This window comes from Thunnus albacares, chromosome 23 (genome assembly GCF_914725855.1).
Source record: "Thunnus albacares chromosome 23, fThuAlb1.1, whole genome shotgun sequence".
In the NCBI taxonomy this organism is placed as follows: domain Eukaryota; kingdom Metazoa; phylum Chordata; class Actinopteri; order Scombriformes; family Scombridae; genus Thunnus; species Thunnus albacares.
This window is the reverse complement of record NC_058128.1, coordinates 21,607,100-21,629,277: the sequence shown is the minus strand read 5'-3', so window position 1 is coordinate 21,629,277 and position 22,178 is coordinate 21,607,100. Positions and strand designations below refer to the sequence as shown.

General features: G+C 39.2%; 2 protein-coding genes across 3 annotated transcripts; both read right to left on the bottom strand.

Moving 5' to 3' along the window:
- Positions 1-119: 119 nt before the first annotated feature.
- Positions 120-6,355, bottom strand: krr1 (KRR1 small subunit processome component homolog). Its single transcript, XM_044343187.1, has 10 exons — positions 6,248-6,355; positions 4,636-4,811; positions 4,049-4,183; positions 3,688-3,813; positions 3,248-3,331; positions 2,659-2,715; positions 1,045-1,215; positions 699-776; positions 369-465; positions 120-283 (listed from the first exon to the last, which is right to left on the bottom strand). Exons 1-10 carry the CDS (start codon positions 6,321-6,323, stop codon positions 129-131), a joined length of 1,155 nt encoding a protein of 384 aa, XP_044199122.1. The 5' UTR covers positions 6,324-6,355; the 3' UTR covers positions 120-128.
- A 1,689-nt stretch (positions 6,356-8,044) lies between these two features.
- LOC122975499 lies at positions 8,045-21,338 on the bottom strand. Of its 2 annotated transcripts, none has more exons than XM_044343951.1 (19): positions 21,102-21,338; positions 20,847-20,905; positions 20,684-20,744; positions 19,906-20,060; positions 19,747-19,811; positions 19,541-19,634; positions 18,477-18,740; positions 17,867-18,160; positions 16,113-16,364; positions 14,761-15,075; positions 14,089-14,210; positions 13,369-13,588; positions 13,057-13,212; positions 11,814-12,004; positions 10,894-11,045; positions 10,488-10,745; positions 9,923-10,076; positions 8,543-8,672; positions 8,045-8,185 (listed from the first exon to the last, which is right to left on the bottom strand). In XM_044343951.1, exons 1-19 carry the CDS (start codon positions 21,170-21,172, stop codon positions 8,061-8,063), a joined length of 3,138 nt encoding a protein of 1,045 aa, XP_044199886.1. In that variant the 5' UTR covers positions 21,173-21,338; the 3' UTR covers positions 8,045-8,060. The 2 variants fall into 2 exon arrangements, with proteins under 2 accessions (XP_044199886.1, XP_044199888.1); XM_044343953.1 differs by lacking the exon at positions 21,102-21,338 and adding an exon at positions 20,992-21,095.
- Between the last annotated feature and the right edge of the window lie 840 nt (positions 21,339-22,178).

Here is a 22,178-nt window from a genome sequence, read left to right as displayed (position 1 = left end):
AAGTAGTTCAGTAAAAAGTTCATCTTGATCCATCTTCCTGTGTGCTTACAGAGTCCTTACTCTGTCTCATATGACTGTCCAACAAATACCATATCACATGGTACACGTGACAACAGCAGTGTCGGTGGTTAGCCTTTGTTTTTTGTTTTGCTCTTTTTCTTTTTGTCGGTGGTGCTGCTGGTGGGAGGAGCTGGGTTCACTGGTGGAGCGCCCAGTTTCTTGGTTTTGGCTTTTTTCACTTTGTCCTTGATGGCTTCGATGTCCAGCTTACCTTCCACAGGAGCTGAAAAAAAAAAAAAGGAAAAAAAAGTCTCAGATATACTGTATATGTTTTGTTCTCAGATAAATGCTTGTTCATCGATTTCTACCTTTAGCGGTCTTCTTCATTAACGGCTTCTCTTTAGGAGGAATGAAAGCTTTGTTCCGCTCTTCTTGCTTTTTGGTCAGTGCTTCTGCTTGTTTCACCTGAGAAAGAGGAACAATAAGTCATACATTCTAAATATATTACATACATACAATGATGCAACTATTCCTTTACCATTTTTGTGTGTGTGTGTGTGTCTGCAGTATTTCAGAGACTCTACTGGTTTAGGAAGTCTTACACTTTCATGATGCTGCCTGGAATCACATCCTGACATTACACTCATGTGAACAAGTACTGCAGCCCAGTACGAGATTAATCTACACAAAGAGCTCACCTTGATCTCTTCCATCCTCTTCCTCTTTTTCACACTTTCACGTAGGAAGAACTCTCCTGTGGCCAGCTCTTTGTCAACCTGAAATCAATGTTCAAATTTAATTTAAAAAACAAGGTCCAAACATCGGCAGACCTTCTGTGTAGGTTTTTCTGTTAGTTTACATGAAGCTCAATGTTTTTATCATAATAACCTTTAAAATATCTGCTGTAGCATTTCATAATAAAGCACAATGTCTGAGCAAACCTACATACACATGATATGTTGCATGTTATCTTTTACTACTAAAGCATGTTAACTTTACTGAGTTCTCATAGACCGCACAGATTTTCAAAAAACTTCTCCTGACCTTGCTCTCTGGCTGTTGTGGGGGGAACGGTGTGTACTCCTTCTTCACACTCTTCTTCTTGGGCTCCTTGCGCTTGGCCAGGTTCTTGTGGCGGAACTTAGGCAGGAAGCGTTCCCAGCTTTGCACCCGCAGGTCAGGGTCTTTGGAAAGCTCCCGTTTGATCATTAGTGTCTGACGGTTCCAGCAGTCAGAGAATTCGGATAAGGGCAGAATGAAAAAATGATAAAAAAAAACATGTATAACTTTGGTGGTGATTTAGCTTTAATTGACAAAACTGGTGCCAGGAGACATTTGGAACTCTTTGATTGACAATCAGCAGGTTGCTATAAAGCTCTGCAGGGCACCTGGGCAGCCTGATGTATATATTACTGATCACTCGGGGTTTCACCAACTACTCAACTACTAAAACCACTCAATCATGGATAATATGGTTTTAGCCAACATCACTAGATTGACAGTAGTTCAAGTGTAAAACACCACTGGTCCCACAACAATCCCTCATGCATATTATAAATCAGTACTGACCAGTGCACATTTAAAACTTTGTATGTGGTTAAATTTGTCCTTATGTACATATCTTCTAATGGACTTCACCGTTTAAACTGTATTTGTTAGTTTGTAACTATCTATTTTAGTTTTTTTGCAACACATGAGTGTTCAATATGCAATTTTGCTTTACCATTCATGTAACTTTAACATTAATGCGAATAAAGCTTGACACCGAGAGATGAAACAAACTTATCTGGTGATTATTCTATGTAATTCACTGTAATTCCCTGGTTTATCAGTGAAGGTTATGAACTACACTGCAGACTGGAGACTCTCTAAAGCTTCATTTATACTCCCGAGTGGACGTGTATCAGCACAGCTGCGGACACCACGGATGCAAAGGTGTTCTGTTTATACTAACTCCTGGAGTCCGCTTGGAGGGCGCATTCCTCACATGCGCAGTAGATCGGCATCTACAGGAAGACAGCGTTGCGGGTACGCGGATGTCTGCACAGAGCCTATGCAGATACCCTCTGATAACAAAATTTACGTCACGTTGACCCTAGCGGACCGTCACAGATGCAGAAAGTATCATTTCAGCATAAGAGTGCCAAGCAGCTGTCTTAGTGGGTCCAATGAGGGTCCATCATCCATTGAGTAGACTCAAGTCATACATGTGTCTGCTGTTTGAAAGGTGTATAATGCCTCAATACGGAGAGCAGCGTGCCAGCAGTAAAGCTCTGATCTCAGCGGCTCAGTGCTGTTTGTAAGGTGTGTGTTCCAAAGAACGTGGAATGTGTTAAACCAGTTAGACAATCTGATCAAATTAAAATAGAGTGTACTGGTCACAAGGTTCTATTTTTATTCATATTGGTAGTTTCAAAGCCCTACTCTAAATAGACCAGATCTTATCTTTAATTACAGATCACCTGGGACTCTTCATGCCCTCAGCTCCAGGTTGAGCCAACCTCGGCTTACAAACCCAGAGAGATTTGCTTCAGTCAGGAGATCAAGAACAAGGATGGAAAACTTCTTCATCAGGCATGAATGCAGTGTCAATATTTTAACTGTATCAATCAAACAAGTGCTACTGCTGTGGAGAACAGGTCAGGTTCCTGAACGTACCTTGATGTTGTAGATGGGGTGGATGTTTTTCATCGTGTCCATGACCACTTTACGCACCTGGACAACAGTGACAGAGACATAAATAACTAAAATACTTCTACATCCTCTGTACTTTGCGTAAAATATTTTTCCGGTTTAAGTATTCAGGTTGAATTCAGATTCAATATTTAGTGAAAAAAAAGAAAAGTCTTTATTCTATTTTTCTTTGCTGGGTCCTGTTACTACTTACTGCAACTGCAAAGATTTCCCGAGAGGGATCATTATCTTGGCTAAGCAGAGCCTAATTAAACATGAGGGGAGTTTGGTTGCACCTCAATACAGGAAGCAGACATCTCTCACTCTCACACCACTCACACTCACACAAAATGCACGAACAAAAGAGAGCTCACATTTCAGATGAGAGGATCTTTCAAGTTTTGTGAGGATCAGATATTTTAGGGGAATAATCTGCAACATTTCATCTGAATAAAAGTTAATTTTCCATTTGCTGTTTTATAACAAGGTCACTTTCCCAGCTCTTTAAATACACTGCTAAACCCCTGTGACCACAGGGGTCTACAAGAACAAGCTGAAGCTCTGAAGTTCTTACCTCCTTCAGGCCGCCGTAGGGCCCCAGGGCCGACACTGTGTTGCCCTGCACCATCACATAGCAGTTGGTCAACAATTCTAATGCCTGGACAGGAGAGCAAAGTAAAATATTCAATTCATGGCCTAAGAGGAACTGTTAACAGCGTCTTTGCATCGATCAGCACAGTCATATTAGAAACTATGCTGCCACCTAGTGACATTTATCCCAAACTGCAGCATTCAGATTACAGACACAAATCCTTCTGAGGACATGTTCAAACTGTAGCTCACTGTCTCTTAAATCTGAATTTCACTCCTCATATGACACAGGTTTACTATTTTCTGAGATCATTATGATTGGAAAACAACATGCTAAAACCTCAAAAGAGTTTAATATTCTTCTATTTGATCCTAGACTTTTTAACCATCAGTGACAATGAAAATAAAGATAGCAGGACTCACTTTTAGGGTGGAGCCCTTCGGACCGATCAGCCGCTGCCTTCGCTTCACAAACCGCTCTCTGTTCCTCACCAGGGTTCCGATCTTGATGATGTCACAGGCCATGTCGTCCTGTAATATCCGCACAGCCTGGAAGCAAAAAGCAACGTGAAAAAGGAAGCAAAACGCCTGATCAGAAATCAGCATCACTCTTGTGTTTGTTATTGCTGTTATCAAGCATCTAGAGTATTTCAAAACAAAATGAACATGACCTTCAAGAAGCAAAATCTACATGTGGCATGTACTGCAAAATACATACAGTAATACACAGACTGTAACCGTACACTGACAGCAGCTTCCTGGATGTGAGCGCAGACATCATTACCTGTTCGAATGGGACACTCCTGGCGAGCAGCTTGATGAGATCTCTGGCTCTCATGATGGCATAAGGGTCAAACGTTTTCTTAGTGGTGCAAACACTAATGCTTCCCTCTATCAGGTCCAGAGAGGCTTTGATGTGCTGAGAGAGAGATAATCCACTTTATACAGGATGGTAACATCATCAATACCTGAACTGCACAGTACAGGTCTACTACCTGTCCCCATCTTCCCTCAGCTCACATGCATCGCCCTGCAGCAACAATATCATTACTGCTAAAGCTAGACTTCAAATGACTAGAACTAAAAATAACTGCATGACTAACACCTACATTTATGTCCAAAGACTAAAACTAAATCAAAATCAATTAACAAAATCAATACTGTTGCCCCCACCCCCCACCCCCTCCCCCAAGCTGCCTGAGCTGCATAATCTAACTCATTTTTACATTTTTTCTACAAGCTCGGTGTCAGGTATGCTGATCTACATAAATAAACAAACCTGTTTACTTTGTGCATGCAAAACACATCTACGACAACGGAGTTTATGGTCTATTTTCAGTTGTTTTTTCCCTCCTGTCTCAGTGAACTTACTGCCTCTCCCAAAGCCTTCTCCACCAGCGGCCAGCACTCTTTCAGGTAAGCTTCTCTGTATTTTGGGAAGAGGGTGGCGAAGCTGCTTTCCTCCAGCAGACCACGGGGGTTGTCGTCTCTGGTGAACTCTGGCTCTTTCCATCCATCAGGTACGGTCAGGAGTTCAGCTTCATTCACTGCATGACACAAACATCATAATCATGGATGGTTTGACAGCTTCATTTTTTTGTGTTGTTGAGACTGTTTTCCACCGTTAATATTAGATACAGTAACAAAGAGGGAATACTGAGTTCACTAATATGTCTCACTTGTCTGACACAAGAGATTGTTTAGATGGGAAAGTGGTGGAAAGTAACTAAGTACATTTACTCAAGTAGAATTTTCAGGTATTTGTAATTTACCTGCGTGTTTCCATTTGATGCTACTTGAGAGGGAAATATTGTACTTTCTACTCCACTACATTTATTTGACAGCTTTAATTACTTTTCAGATGAAGATTTGACACAATGGATAATATAACAAGCTTTTAAACTACTACACATTGTTAAAGATGAAACCAGTGTTTTCCAACCTTTTTGGTTTTTGACATCTTACATATAGCAGTGTGTAACCGGGGTCACATTTCACATGTCTATGAGTTGTTAACAGCTCCACCAAATAGTGATTTTTGCCTCTAAAATTCTCACATGGTTTCATTTCATTAACTGTTCAAATGATCTAATATTTCACCAAAATAAAAGATTAGACAAAAAGTCCAAATACTGAAAACAGATTTGTGTATCAGAACTTTGTTTTATCTTCTTTTCTCTCCCATTAATCATCTCACGACCCTTCAGATTTATCTGGTGACCCCCACTGGACTAAACTAGCCAACTGTATATAAAGTAGTTGAAACTAGCTCCACCTCCAGCAGCTACATTAACATGCTGCTCTAACACTGATGCTTCACTATTAATAATCTAATGATGTCATATATAATAATATATCAGTCAGAGGGACCAAACCACTACTTTTACTGCAATACTTTAACTACTACGCCAAGCAGATAATACTTATGTACTCTTACTGTGGGAGGATTTTTAATGCAGGACTTTTACTTGTAATGGAGTATTTTCACATTGCTGTATTGGTACCTTTCTCACAATCAATTGAGAAGCTACTTTTGAGTACAACGCACTACAGCTGTCTGACAAAGCTGTGCAGTGAAATATTTAAAGACGAAGGCTTCCAAAGAAACAGTGAAGGACGGTAACAAACAGTAGGAACTAAATGAAGAAAAACTTCGTTTTATTTAGAAGTTGTCAAGAAATGTTGACATGAAGGTAATCTGCAAAAACCTGTATGTTTTCTTTGTCTAACACAGCAAGGCAACACTAACTCACACTCGAAACAGAGCCAGTTTGAAGAGAAACCAGCGAAGGAAAATTTATTTAGCAAAACAGAACATGTTTACAACACAACACAGCACACTGGCTAACGCAGCTTCATGCTAATCCATGCGTGCCTGGCAGCTGACATGTAAACAAGCCGACAAAACTCAGCTCTGCTTCACACTCAGTGAGCCCCTGAATGTCTGTTAACATGATTAAACTCTGCAGAATCCACAACTTACCCTGGTTTTTAGTCTTTTTCGACTTTTTCCCAGATTGAGCTTCACTCACGCCGTCTCCCGTCGTGGAGGACGCCATTTTTGACCATAAGCGGAAGTGACGCACACACTTTCTTCTTCGTGTGATGCTGCCACCATAACAATATTTGCCCAGTTTCTCTTCATACTAAGCATTATTTCGATGACCCAAAGCTTATATCCAACTTTTGATCCAACTTTTATAGGACATTGTATGCGTCAGAATACTCTGCTTTTAGATGTTTCAGCACAGAAAGTGTATGAAACCCATGACCACAATATTCATACATTCTGTCATTGTGTTACTTATGGATAGAATTAGAGTGAAAATAAATTATTGCCTTTTTCGCTGGGGACCCCCAGAACCCTCTCAAGAACCCCTGGGGGTCCCCAGACCTCACTTTGAGAACTGCTCTACTATTCCTTAATTTATTACAGAACATTCCTCAACTCAGACTCAGACCACACAAAGATCCACTTTACAGTGGCAACTGATGCCAAATTTTATAAACATTAAACTAGTTTTAGATTTACTTGATTATTAATACTTAATTTCAGAAAACAGTTTTTTAATCCTCTTAGACTTCTTAAAGGCTTTTAATACTGTTGAGCATAAATTTCTTTATCATTCGCTAAGGGAGTTCAGCTTTAGAGATTTCCTTTGTAATGCAATTAAATCTCTTTACAGTAATGCCATTTTTTTCAATTAAGCTTAAATATGGATCATCATACAGATTTAGTGAAACATGGAATTCAGCAGGGATGTCCTTTTTACTTGCTGCCCAATTTCTATGTGGATATATTAAGTCTAGTAATTTGCAGGGTATCTCCATTGCTGGTAGATGACACAACTGTTTCTAAAGGAAACTCCATACTATGAAAAAAAACCAAACCGAAAACAACACACTGGAAATGAAGTATTTTCTGTCAGTTAAAAAACTGTCAAAAGTCTACTTTATTAAGAAATTTTGAAAAAGAACATCTACGTATGAACTCACATAGCCTACAATGAGCAGGCTCTTACCAACCTAACACTTTATTTCATTTTTTTCTTATAATTTGTACCAAATGTCCTAAAATTATCTTAAATACCTGCAAATTACTCAAAACACTTCCAGGAAATCAGTTCTAAATTTGGCGACCTGTAAAATAAAGCATTACCAACATTTTATCTTGTTATAGCAGGAAAAGCACAAGTGTTACTACTAACAGTAATGTTATTCTATTAAGTGCCAGCATGCACAATACCAGCACCTGAAACTAAAGCAGCTAATGGAATTCAGCCATCATTCAGTTTAGTATTTATAATTGTGCTGTGCTTTTCCTGCTGTGTTATGGGAGCTCTATAGCTAAAAGGGGAACAACCAACTTTTAAAGAACACTTCAGCACAAACATTGTAACTCCAGTGAAAATATACATTTGAGATGTTTAAATTGTCTGAGCCTACAGTGCTACAGAGAGCTATATGGACCTGTAATGTATAACTTCATGGTTCTGCTACACTATGCCTGAGAAATGATCCTTTTTCTCTATTTATACATTTCACCTCATTACTAATGATTATTACTGATGATTATACAAATAAAAGTCCCAGCAAAAAGAATTGTCTCAATCAAATTAATGTTATGAAATCCTCACAATCCTGTTTTGTATTCACATTGTTCTCAACTTGTGACTGTTTTCCTGTTAAACTTCACTGTTACAGGAGGAATGTCACTGCTGCATCCACCCATGGAAAATGATTTTATGTGAAAAAAAGACAGATATAACAAACACACCGGTGGTGTTCCAAACACTTTATTGCAGCCGTAGCCGCTCGTAGTAAGTCATGATTGCTTTGGATGCACTCACTGAGAGTACCGTTACTCCCAAAATGCCAATTGATCCGGCCACAATGGAGATCATCGTCATGTGCTCTGACCCTGCAAAGAGATGGACACAGGTCATTTCATCAACTCTGTATTCAGAGTGCATGTGTTCACCTGATATTGAACTGTATGTTAAAACTTAGAATAATAAAAATCCACAAAAGTTCAAATGACACTGTATGACATTGAGATTTTCATCAGGATACAGTGCTTCACACATTTCATTTCAAACTCTCTTCACCACCTTAACCCAACATTAACAAGAAAAATGAACAAAAAGTAATTTAAACCTCTGTTCAAACATACTTTTAATCAGAATTCTCATCGTAGATTTGACACAGATTGTTACCATCTGATTGAATCACATGTGCTGGCCTGAGCATCTGCTCAGTTTCCTTCACACAAACTCACAGTAAGCCGGCTGGACTCCTGACTTCACCCTGTTGACCACCAGAGGTCCAGCCGACACCACAGCAGCTCGTTCCCTCTTTGTGTGCATCTGGCTGACTGCTCTCTTGGTGCGCTGCTGACTGCTGCAAACCTGCAAGTTTAACAGAAGCTGGTGACTCATGTACATAATCCAGACAGAAAAGGAAGAAGAAATTAGGACATTTAAATTCAGCAGTGTCTTAAAAACAGAGTTTTAAAACACTAAATGGAGTCAGCCTTGTAAAACATCTTTAAAAACTCCTTCACCTTGATTTGAGTACTTGAAGTATTCAGAACCTGAAATAATTTTGCTTTTGGCCAGTTGGGGTTGACACTGACATACAGTATATATATATTCAGCAGACACAGAGCAACATCCTCCTTTTAGTTCTGTTTTTGTCTCCACCAATTCTTGAGGGAAATTTCTAGCTCTTTAGCCTCTAAATGTTATGCTTTGTTCCCCACACACTGGGTTTGTAGAGCTTTTTCAACCATTAAACCAAGACATTGAGTTAAACGATGTTAAAAAGCTCTTTCATCTATTATCAATATAAAATATATTATTATTATTACTTAGCAGCTTTAAGTAAAAGTAGTAATAAAACACATTCAAACTACTCCATCACAAATTAAAGTCCTGCAAAATGTAACTTAAAATGTGACTTAAGTAAAAGTATCTGCAACAAAATGTACTTAAAGTATCAAAAGTGAATATTACACTGGAGAATGGTATCTGTCAGTGTTATAACATTATGTTACATGTTACATGTACTTGTAATGGGAGTGGGAGTGAAGCAACTCTTAACTGTTTCATATACTGTCGGGCAGTTTAATCTTTAACAATGTGCCATATTTTATAAAGTAATCTTATGTTTTGTACATACAATCTACAAGTACTTCAAGATTGTACTTAAATATAGCACTTGAGTAAATATACTCAGTTAATTGTCAACCACTCCGTATTGTTTTTGGCTAGTTTTATCTGAGGACACATGTCAATAGAGGGCATGAATGTAACTATAACTGCAGCCACAATCTAATTAACTCATAACAATGAAAAATACAACTTTCTAGGAAAATGTTCTCATTGTACCAAAGATAAAACTAAAGTGATAATTTAACATTACAATGAAGCAGTTATCTTGGGATACCAGGTTTAAAAAAATGATATAACTACTATAAAACTATAATTTATTAGAGGTAATGATCGGAGTCACAAGAAATAGTTTTGATATGATAATGAAATTGTGCCCTCAGCTTCTTGGTCATTAGCTGGAATTAATGAAAGTAATTCAGCTAGCAGCTTCATTGCCCAGAACATTGGCAGGTGTAGTGCAGCCCTAACACAGCCCTTCACTTTACCTTTGTACAGTCCTCTTCATGTCCACATATGTTAGCCAGACAGTGAAAGTAGAGGGGCAGCCCTTTGGGCATGGTGAACATCTGAATGGAAAACCTGCTCTTCTGTGCCAGGCCGTTAACAGAGAGCCACTGGAAGGTGTTGTCAACAGGACAGCTGAGGGCAAGAGAGGAAAAAACTCATTTATCATTGAAATACCTTAAAGTAACTTACTTGAGCTTTGGGTTATCACCTTACAACTTTATACATTCCCTCTTTATCTTAGTAAGATAGAAAGTTTATAATGTAGGGGTCAAAGCTGCCTATACATGTTACCAGCTTCTTTCCATGACATTATAAGCACTAATTTTTGAAACTAGACATGCTTCACTGCTGATCATATGGAGCTTTACAAAAGAGTCTGAGCACAGTGATACAGTCAAAAGAAACAGGTTAAATTAAGGCTTAGCAGTTTTGCATGTATATCTAGTTCAGATTTGGAATAGTTCCCATATTGCTGCAGTGCACCAGCAGGGGCAGCAGGGTCACATCTGGTTCTGAGGTTGAAAATGTTACATTTTCACCTACCCATCCTGAAGAAACAGGCCCTGGACCATATCCTGTGGGTCGGTGCTCTCAGTGGCCCAGCATGACTCCACCTGCAGGAGGATGTCTGAAGCAAAAGAGTTGTTGGTCTGCAGGGCCACCTGGAAGAACAGGGTGTCTTCAAGCCCCAAGGCTATGGCATCCCTGTAGCTGTGGGTGTAGGACTCGTCACTGTACAGGGTCATGGTCAGGAGCAGCTGCAGTGATGAGTTGAACTCCACCAGGGATAGAGAGGAGAGCCTGCAACGAAAGAAACAAAGAATCTGTGTATCCTGTATGTATGCAGGAGATATTGCTAAAATCATATCATCACTTTAGATTTTCTTCTATAACTAATTTATAATGAAATGTTTAAATCTTGGAAATCCTGGAATCTGATTTGTCTCACCACTCCGTATCCATGCTGACTTGAGCATTGCGAACATAATGCCGTGGGTAGACGCACTTCCAGACAACCTTTAGATCCCGCCGGCTGATGGTTTGCTCTTTGGTCAAAGTTACAGTCAGAGTGTTCTGAAACTCGATGTGCGTTTTGTTCACCTGGACAAACACAAACACACATCTTGTTATGCTCAACTCATACATTGCAACACAGGCACTGCTCTGCTAACCTAGAGTATCTCATAGTTAAGTGTTGACCTTTCTACCTGCCCAGAGAGTTTACATCTACTGTTGTGACTGCAGCATACATCAGGATGCTAATGCTAAGCTTGCAAGTATGTATGTAAGTATAAAGTATATTGCAGGCTGCCATTAGCAAACAACAGACTACACACCCAGCTGATGCCAAGGCGCTCTAGTTCCTATATAGTGTTGGAAGGGTCATGCTAGTAACACCTCTACATCATGGTGTAGCCGTTTTAGGCCCACCCAACAAATTCTGAACACAGAAATCGTGAAAAACAACGGTCTAACTCCACAATTTAGTGCTACATAGTTCACAGTCTTTTCACATGTTTTCAGCAATTATTTTCTAACATGTATAATGTGTTTCAAAAGAAATTTCTGATTTTCCTTTACACTGACTTTATAGCAAAGTACTGTTATTGACATAAATCTGTTGTGGTCAGATCGGCCAAATTATGTTATGTACCTGTGTTATTCATCTCGTAAATGTGTAAGATGTTACAAAGCTGTATTTATTGGGATTAACATGAGCCTTGTTTTTCAAGAATCTAGTGTAGATTTATGAAAAGTTGTGTAAAAGATGTCATATAACCTATAAAAGAGGTTTGTTAGGGGGCCAAATATTTTTGTTGGCAGGTCAGATTTGCCTGCCACTGATGTACAGTAGGTGCAGTCACTCACCCGCCTCTCTGTTCCACATTCAGAGGTTTTTCTTGAAGTGCGGAAGTAGTACAAGATCTCGCTCTCATTTGCAGTGCATCGCCCATCGTTCAGCTTCACATCAACCTTTCCCCCGATGTAAGAAGTCAGGTAGGGCTTTGCTATCCCACCAGTCATCAGTTTATCCAGACACTGGCTGAAAAGGCCTTTCTCTGTTTGAAAACAGGGGTCAGGACCACAATCATTGCACCATTTGTTACTGCAAAGGTACTGGACACATTATTCTACTTTTTCTATTCACCCTTGGTTACCAATCTAGAAAAGCAATATATAGATATATCATGGAGCTAATCCATTTAATGCTTTTTAAATTATTAATAGAAGGTTGAACTGTATTGGAAAATGTACCATGATTCTAGTTAGAAGTCAAGCAGCTGCAATTTGGACCAACTGCAGATGATTTTGTGCTATTTTTTACTGAGGTGCTAAATATAGTCAGTTACAATAATCCAGAATAAAAATAAAGGCATAAATAATTTCCTCTAGGTCAATGGCTGGCAGATATTGTTTGATTGTAGAGACTGTAGAGATTGTGACTCAACTAATAAAAACAAGCAAAGAAAGACTTTTACTTGGCCAAAAATTACTCCCAAATTTATGGCAGACAGCTTGGTATTGGTTGGCATGAAGCAAAGTTTTCCATGAATTTGTACTGTTAGTGTTAACCTCATTAAGCTGAACTTAATATCATCAAAGTGGTCTTTTAGGGAAATCAAACTACAACAATCAGGAGGTTGACAGGAAGATATAATTGTGTAACATCTGTATAAAAATGAAACAATACATTGTGGTTAATTATTATGTTACCAAGGGGATTGCATGTAAATGCTTTCTTTGTATATTTGCTTGACTGAAAGGTGTTCCAACCAATCACAGTCAGATATTCAGGACATAAATACAAAAATAACAAGTAGTAACAAGCTAAAAACCCAAATAGTAGGTCATGTTTTCAAAGATACCACATGGTTGCTGTCTGTTTGTGTTTCTGATGAAGATGTTTCTGTATTAAATTCCTGAGGCAATGTATAGCCACACATACTAAATATTCCTAGTTTGACAAATCTCCTCAGTTGAAACTTCTGATGTTTAGCAGCAACACTTAATGCATAAATGAAAAAAACAATATCGACCTCCAACCTGAAAAGCCAACTTGCTATTCGATATACAGTTTATCATTTGAGAATTTAATGGGATGTCACTGTACCATTGCAAACTGGATGTGAAGACACAGGAGGCTCAATCTCAGAGCTCACATCATAGTAGCCATGTTGACACACACAGGTGTAGGAACCCAGAGTGTTGACGCACAGAGAATTATGGGGACACAAGGTTTGGGTAGAGGAGGCACACAGATCTGGACCTGAAAGAACAAACAAATAGAATCCCACAAAAACAGAAGATGATGAATTGATGAATTGACAAAATGAATTTTTGGATATGGTTTGACTAAACAAGCATTGGTGTATGTGTTTGGTAACGAATTTAACAAGTTAAGCCAATTTCCACCATCACCTACCATCCCAGTAAATGACCCCATCTGTAACTGTGATGTTGGTTGTATTCAGGGAGCGAATGTAATCCAGCTGATCTTCAATGGGCAGGGGCATGTCCTCCTCTGTTTTGGATGCATCAAAAGACATAAACAGAACCTCTGTTTTGTCTGGATCGTCTGCAGGTTCTAAGGCGGCCACCTCAACGCGGGCTGGCTGATCAAAACCATTTAACAGCTCCTGCAGCTGGAGGACACACACACAAAGATATGTTTTAAGAATAGGAATGGGTTCTGAAAAAATTGCTATCTGCATTGCTATGTGTCTGTCTCATCCAGTATCTGGAAAATTAATTCATGTGATAGAACCCCTGTACGCATGTCAACATGACATTCTGCCAGCTCATGTTTCCTGAATCTCAATCAATCCTACACCCTAAAATCATTTCAAAGCAATTATCCATTTACTGATTATTAACTTTTGTTGACTAAATTGGCTAAATTTTGAATGGTAACTGGTATTCAAAAATATTTTTCATTAGTTCAAATTGCATTAACCTTATGCAAATAACAATTACAAAATTGCCTATATCTCATACAAGTAAATAAATGATTTAATTTAAAAATAGTATGATAAATTGTGGAAAAAACTAAAGGGGTGTACTTTTCACAACTGTCTAGAAAAGTAAGATGCACATTGGATCAACAGTCTGTGATCACTGGTATAAGCTTTATGTTTTCTCTCACCTTATTTTTGACAATGTTCCCCATTTTAGCTCTTGGTTCGGATATGTCGTCTTGTAGATCTTCAGGCAGTGACCAGGGCACGACCATTGTGAGAACCATGTTGGAAATATCTAACTGCAGTTCTATGGCAGCAACAAGGTTTAGCATTAATGATAATTAACATAAATGAATGATGTACATTATCATCAGATTGACGCTGGCAGAAAAAATACAACTCTGGTTATTTTGACAGTTTCCTTTTGTTTCTTTTAGTTAAAGAAACAGTTAAAGAATGAAGCTGGCAATATTCTGTGTTTCTTATTTTCAAGGCCAAAAGATCAAATGAATGATGAATTGATCCATCTGAGAATTTCCTGAAAAGCCAAATTATTCCTGTGTGCCATGGAGCTTATTAATTGTTGTCCAAAAACTATTACCAACACATCAATGAGCCACGCTGTTGCACTCGGTGACATGTTCCTTCATTACAAAGAACATGGGCACTGTAGTTTATTTTGTCTTAATCCCATGTGCCGTAAATACTAACAAGCACACCTCAGGTGTATCAGTCCTCTGCTGAAAATAGTCCCCAACAAATGCACCATTCCCTCCTGTTTGAGTAACATTCCCTAAAGACTACAGTGCACAGCTGTGTTGGGAAATGACTGAACCTTTTTTAAAAATGAAACTGACCTAGGTCTTGACCAGGTCCAGCAGCCCTCACAAGGAGCTTTGAAGTTGAATTAGCCCCCTGAAAAAATAAACGAGATGGTTCCGACTCCCACTGTCTGTCACATTCTTCCCACACATCAAGGACGTAGGTTTTCCCTTCTTCCAGCCCCGGGAGATGTAGCTCCGTCTCAGTCAGATGGCTGCTCTGAAGAGGGGGGCCGTTCTCCAGGGAGAGTTCATAAAAAAAGGCCATAGCTGACTGGTGTGTGGTGCCGGTAGTCCACAAGGCAGTGGAATTATTGGAGCGGTACCTGAGCTCAGACACACCACGAGGTCCTGGATACACACACAAACAGCATCCATACAGATAGTTCAGGCAAAGACAGATTATATATACACAGTGCTGTGCGAAAGTTTTAGGCACTAAAAGTAAAGTGAGAATGCTTACAAAAATATTGCTATAAATTGTTTTAATTTATCAATTAACTTCTTACAAAGTTGAGTAAAGAGCAGAAACCTAAAAGAAATCAATATTTGCTGTGAGCAGCTTTGCCTTTAAAACAGCAACAGTTTTTCATGGTAACTCGCAGGTAGGTTGTTGTAACCATCCTGTAGAAAGAATGTTCTTCTGTGGATTTATTATTTAGGCCGTCTCAGGTGCTTCTTCATGTAATCCCAGATTGACTCCATGATGTTGAGATCAGGGCTCTGTGGGGGCCATACCATACCATCTGTTGCAGGACTCATCATTCTTCTTGTTGCTTAAAATAGTTCTTTATGACTCTAGCTGTATGCTTGGGGTCATTGTCATGTCATGAATAAATTTGGGAACAATCAGACACCTCCCTGATGGTATTGCATAATGCATAAGAATCTAAACATCTAGGGTGCCTAAAACTTTTGCACAGCACTGTGTGTGTGTGTGTGTGTGTGTATATATATATATATATATATATATATATATATATAGCCATATATATATATATATATATATATATCATCATTAATCTGTCTGAGAATTTGATAAAACACTATTACAAATCAATTGAGTTTACTGGCTCTTCTAACTTTCCTAGTGCCTCCTTTTTCCTATTAAACAGCCAGTTAAAGATAAACAGGGTTTTAACTCATTGTGTCATTTATTTCTGTATTCAGTTATACTTTTGACTCATCAGATAGCCTAACATTTGTCACTCCAGGGACTTTCAGACTGCTTTCAGATTGGATGTTTAATCCCTCTTGTTGGTATCTCAACCTGACAAACAGTTTTTCAGCCCTTTTTTCCTATTTCCCAAAGTCACCTTCTAATCTCAACATAGCAGTAATTAAACTGCATTGTAACAGCCCTGTCTTCTCATCAGGCTTTACAGTACCTGTATGCGCTTTGACTGTCCTGGCACTCATCAGCACACTGTCTCCACACAGCGCCTCCACCTTGGCCTGGTACTGGTGGCATGGCTGCAGCCCCTCTACTGTGTAGTTGTTGATAAGCGTGGTGCCCTGCAGCACCCCCCCGTGGTGGATTCTGAACATGGAAATTGACGAGGTGTTCTTCACCTCCCAGCTCAGGGTGTAGTTGTCGGGGCCAAATGATGTCTGACGCAAGGCCTCGATGCTGGAGTGAACTGTGGAGCAGAGAGGGGGTTACGTTAACTGTTAGTCTTTTTTCACATTGCCATTTTTCTTTGAACTGATGAATGCTGTCTGTTTTCTCAATCTACTTTCCAACTGGTGCATATATTATATTGTCTTTTTACAGTTGCTTGTTATAATCTCCCAAAAATATCTTTCACATGCTTTCTTTAAATGTAAGGATCTTTTTTTCTGATAGTTGAAATTGTATTCATAATTGCAATAAAATGTAGCTTGTGCTCAGTTAACCCGTCACTTTTCATAGAGTGAATGACAGAAATCTGACTTATAGTTTGAAGGCTGATACTGACAGGGACAGAAGGAACTCATTTTTTGCCCGAGATATGTAACAATGTAGAGGGGCCCACTGATATAGGGCAGTCAGGAGGCTGCTATTGATAGGGGCCAGCTAGGCAACTGCCTGAGGGGCCCCCATGCACAAAGCTTTACTTTATCATTATTAATTTACATACAGTATATATTTATTACAGTTCTATGTAATTATCAGTTTTTTTGTAAAACGTGACAAATTATGAGACTGTTAAAGTGGAAATGCACTGATTTACACATTAAAGTGTGTTTCTAGGTGTTGGGGAGCACTATGTTGAGAGTACATATGTAATAAAAGTTGTAGAAAGTGTTTTGACAAGGAGGAAGAATGCACCAAACAAAAAAAGACAATGAGGATGCTTATCGTAAGTCTGACAGTGTTACAGGAGTGCAATGCTGGTTGGTGTAAAAAAAGATAAGTAGTATTTTAACCCCACCACCACCATTTTCTTTTCTTTCCATCTTTAAACACAGTGAGGGGAATATTGCTGAACTTAGCTAGACAATCCAGACTTCAGGTCAAGGCAGGAATGTACTAATTTGAAAGAAGGCACTCATTTATTCCTGTAGACTTGGTTTGGCCATTAATGGAGTGCATGAGTGTGTTAGTATGGGAGACAGACACTGTTCAGCTCTGTCAGCTCAGTCCACAGCCACAACTGCTGACACCAGCCAAGAACCGTCCCCCGCCACTGGATGCTGAGAAGCTGCTGATACTTAGAATATTGTGAAGTGATTTAATACTGTGAAAGTTCATGAACAAAGATTTTCTTGTTAGTGTGAAAAGTCTTACTATGATTACCACCACAGTGACACCTAATCTCTGCACTAAAACCACATAAGCCATGACATCCTTTCAGGGTTAGTAGCTCTTAAACAGGGTTGAATCACCAAACTAATCAACAGTAGGAAAGCACTGGCATGTGTTATTGCCTGTAAATGAATAGCAAAATAAAATGTGCAAAGAAAATTACATTATTTCAGATTCCACAGATTGTATAGTAACTGTTAGCTGTGGTCAGTATTAGCAGCTAAATATCATTTGCTGTAAATCAGTGAATGTGAAATATCTAAGTTCAGTATCAACTTAATACAGTGGTGTATAATGGGTTCATATGGATAAACTGAGACGGTTAGTCAGTTTCTCAACCTATGCAGAGTTTACCTGAGTTTCCATCGTTCAGAACCATCTTGCTGTAGCGCAACTCCATCCCTGCCTGGCAAACAGTCTGCAGGCCAAACTTAACCCTGCTGCAGGGCTGTAGGTCAGACAATATGAACTCCAAGCTGTCCTTCTTGTGCCACAAGGGCACCTCCTCTATGATGTGGTCTGTACCGTTGAGGTAGAAGGCGGTGAGGAGGAAGAGGGAGACTTTGCGGTTCTCAGGGCAGTCCCAGGCCAACGATATGCTGCTGCTGTTCCAGGAACTTACCTCAAAGTCCTTGGGAACATCTGGGTCTGACAGAAAATAAAAGATAACAAAATTGGAAAAGGTTTTTTATATGCTGGAAACTTTCTGTAATTTGACAACATTACCCAAGATGGCAACAGTGGCTGAAATTATACATAACAATGATAATGCCATGTACAGTACATATTTTCTAGATGTGAAATAAAATCTTTATCCAAGTTACACTAAACAGTATAACTTGGATAAAGCCAAAACTAACAGCATGGTTGGATACCATTAAAGGTAAGTGAAAAAGTACTTATTTTTAGTAATTTGGGTGAACAGTGTGGTTGATTGTGGATCACTTCTAACCCATCTACCCACCAGTTATAGTAGAGAGGCAGGTGAAGGAGTGAGTGCCTGCGATGTCCACACACGCCACATAGGGGCTGCAGGAGTCCAGAGCTGTGAAGCGGTAGTGGCTGCGGGTGGTGGTGTCCATGCTGAGTGTGTTATAGGAGCCCAGTTCAGTGTGGTAGAGTGTCACGGAGTGGCTGTCGCTGGCAGCTGGGCGGCTCTCCACCCAGGAGACCAGAAACATGGAAGGAGTCCTGGACTCCAGCTTGACAGGGAGGCGCATAGAATAGCCTGGGATAGATTAAGGAAATCGTAGTCAAATTTTTTTATGCTTGAATGAATGTACTTGGCAAACTTCATAGCACTTTCTTGACATTTTGGCCTGAGGTAGGCATTAGACAAGAGGTCAAGGGGGTTCACCAAAAACATTAGGACTCATCCTATGGGAACCATGGATATCCACAGCAAATTCAAAAGGATTGTTTGACATTTTGGGAAATATGCGTATTTGCTTTCTTGCCAAGAGTTAGATGAGGAGATCAATCCTGGAATCAATCCTGTAGTGTTGTTGTTATTGTGAGGTTGCCAGGCATCCAGCTGAGACCCTAGAAAGTCACTACTCCCTGCCAAGAAATAGTATCATAAATAACTCCCTGTACAACTCTAACTTCTGTCATTCTTAAACTTCAGTTTTTGTGCAGATTAAACAAGATATGATCAGTGAGCTATAGAGGTGCTGGTACGCAGATTGTATTACCTTTGGAGAGCCAGGCTAGCTATTTCCCCCATGTCTCCAGTCTTTATGCTAAGCTAAGCTAACCGGTTGCTGGCTGTAGCTCCATATTTAACATACAGACATGAGTGGTATTAATTTTCTTGTCTAACTTCCAGCAAGAAAGCAAAAAAAGGTGTATATCCCAAAATGTTGAATCACTCCTTTAAGAGGTGATTCAAAGCTCGCCACCTTACCTCTGTCCAAGCTTAATCCAAAACCCAAATTCAAACCAAATTATCCCCTTAAAAAACTGAGGGCAGGCCAACATGTAGGGTACAAGATGAGAATACAAGTAAACACAAACAGATAATCTCACCAAAAGCAAGGAAGAAGTTTTCATCCTGGTGGAAGAACAGTGTACCATTTTCACATGCAAACACCTCAGTGGGACTCAACAACTCCAGGATGGCCTATACACAGAGGAGGAATCATGGAAGTAGTTAAAGAAGAGATGGACTGTATGAATATCTACCCATCTCTTTGTATGAAACTGTAGTTTGATATATGTTAAGTCAGGGGTACCTGAGTGGAATTTGTTGGATGTTTTAGGGGTTTCTGCAGGCCTCTGATTTTAGTGAACTTTGTACCTTGGAGCGAGTAATAAACACATTGGTTACATTTAATAGCTACTGGTTCTTTGAAGGTAAAAATATCAAATTAAGAAAAAGTTAGCATGCTTACGTGGAGTAATTGTTAAAGTCCATGCCAGAACAGAGCCTCCATGCTGAAGTGTTAGCTTGTTTTCCACAGCTGGGGACACAGTCAGGGATGTCAATTTACCTGCCGTTCTGATGGATCTGAGTGCTGTGCCATTGAGCCATATGTTTCCATTTTGCCTACAGTGATGGAAAACAATAAAATCATGGTACATAGCATTTTCCTCCTTGTGTAAGAGGTTAATTCCAAATAATTTCTTAAAATAAGCCTGTTTAATGTTACCATGCATATTGGCACATTTGCACTCTAAGACTTGAGTTCGATTTACAAATTTTTTTATTTTACCAGCCACTCATCAATTCAATATCCAACTGGTACAATAAGTAAGCCAAAAGGTGGTCAAAAGTATATGGACAACCCATTTAATTTCGTGTAGTTATGATCTGGGGCTGTTTGTCATGGTTCTCAGCTGGGTCCCTTTGCTAAAATTTGCTTTGGTCCCCCCAAGAATGTTTGTCCTGTCCTGCATTTGAAAGCATATAGCCTAAACCAAATTACAGCTGTTATATTTTTTTTTATACTTTTTTCATAGCGATGTAAATGGTAGGGTTGATAACAGAGTAAAATATTAATATTACATAATATAATGTTGCCGATTAGTAGAGAAATGAATAAAATTGTGTTTTCGTGAATTAATTATGGCGTGAGATTCTCTTCATAGAGCAAATAATGTTCTTTAACAAGTCGATTAAGCATTGACTGAAATACTACATGGTCAAAAACGTGTCTCTCTTGTGTTTACCTTTCCCAAGCACCGTCCCTGCTCATCCAGCATATGGAGAAGGAAATATCATCGCAGCGTCCTGGAGGAAAATCAGTGGGAATCTTTCCAAATGTAACTAACTGTGTCTCCCAGATAGTTTGATCTCACATCAATAATACGTCGAATGCAATGTGCTACTCACCAAACGATATGGTATGAGGCACCAGTATGAAAAAGATGCACGAAAACTGCAAGGAGTTCCTGTAAATATTAAAAAGCTTATTAATCCACTACACTCGAGTGAGATGTATAATATAAAACTGAGTGCGGATACTCGTTTTTCTTACATTTTCCTTGTAATTCTAGCAAAGGAAAGCATGGTTGTGTTTATTAAACAAGGCTTGGCTGGAAACGACAGACTCCTAATGAGTGACAGGTGTGCGCTTCTGTCACTCACCTGCTCAGATTCACCAAAACTCCCGAAGGTAAGAAAACAAAGAAAAGAGTTGTGGATGACAGTAACTGCATTTTAGTGTCTAATACAACATTAAAACCGATTTACATGTAATTGGAGAATGTTAACTCATCTTTAGGTTATTGAATCTTCCAATTAGAAACAAGAGGACATGACCTCACTACTATGGCCCTAGAAGTAAGGTATGTTAGCAGACTATTTATACTTGAATGCTGGAGATTAAAGGGGCATTCAGGCAATTTAGTTGTCCACCTAAATAAAGTTAGGTGACTTGTGAAAGACACATTTAAAAAGGAAGTGATGCAGTAGAGGCCAAGATATCCTGAATACTACAGTTCCCATAATTCAATAACTAGGATTATTTTCTCAAACTTTAGAAAACTTCCTCCAAAGTCTGAGAAGATGTGATACAACTGATTTCATAGGCTGAGTTGTACTTCCCATAACAAGTGAAAACTCATAAAATTTGTGGATTGCCCCTTTACTTGTATATAGGTTACACATTTCTTGTCGTGGGTATGGAAGTGCACTGAAAATCTATCAATCAGTCAATCAATTTTTATTTATATAGCGCCAAATCACAACAAAAGTCATCTCAGGGCACTTTTCACATAGAGCAGGTCTAGAGTGTTAAATCGTAGCATCTCACATCCTGTCAAGGATGAATCACACTGGCCCTAAGTTTTACCTGATTTACTGGCAAATGTGATGCAGAGATTTGTGGTTTGCTGTACCTGTTACAACAGTATTGTAGTCTGATGGTCATTAGGTCTATAATGTAGAGTGAGGAGAACTCTGGAGGATAACATTTTTCAGAGTGAGGGGAGAGTTTTGGGCATATTTTAGGACAGGAAAAAAACCTAAACAATCTGAAAAGAAATAGATGCTTTCATAGTGTGAAGAGACTGTATGCCAATGTCCACAACCTTTTTACCTCTTAAAACCTTTGACCTCTTACCTAAAGGTAGCGGTACCTCATCACATATTATAATTTTAGTGTCGACATGAGTTGTTAGTTTTTCCCTCTCAGATTATTTGATTTAAAGGTTTCTGAAAGCT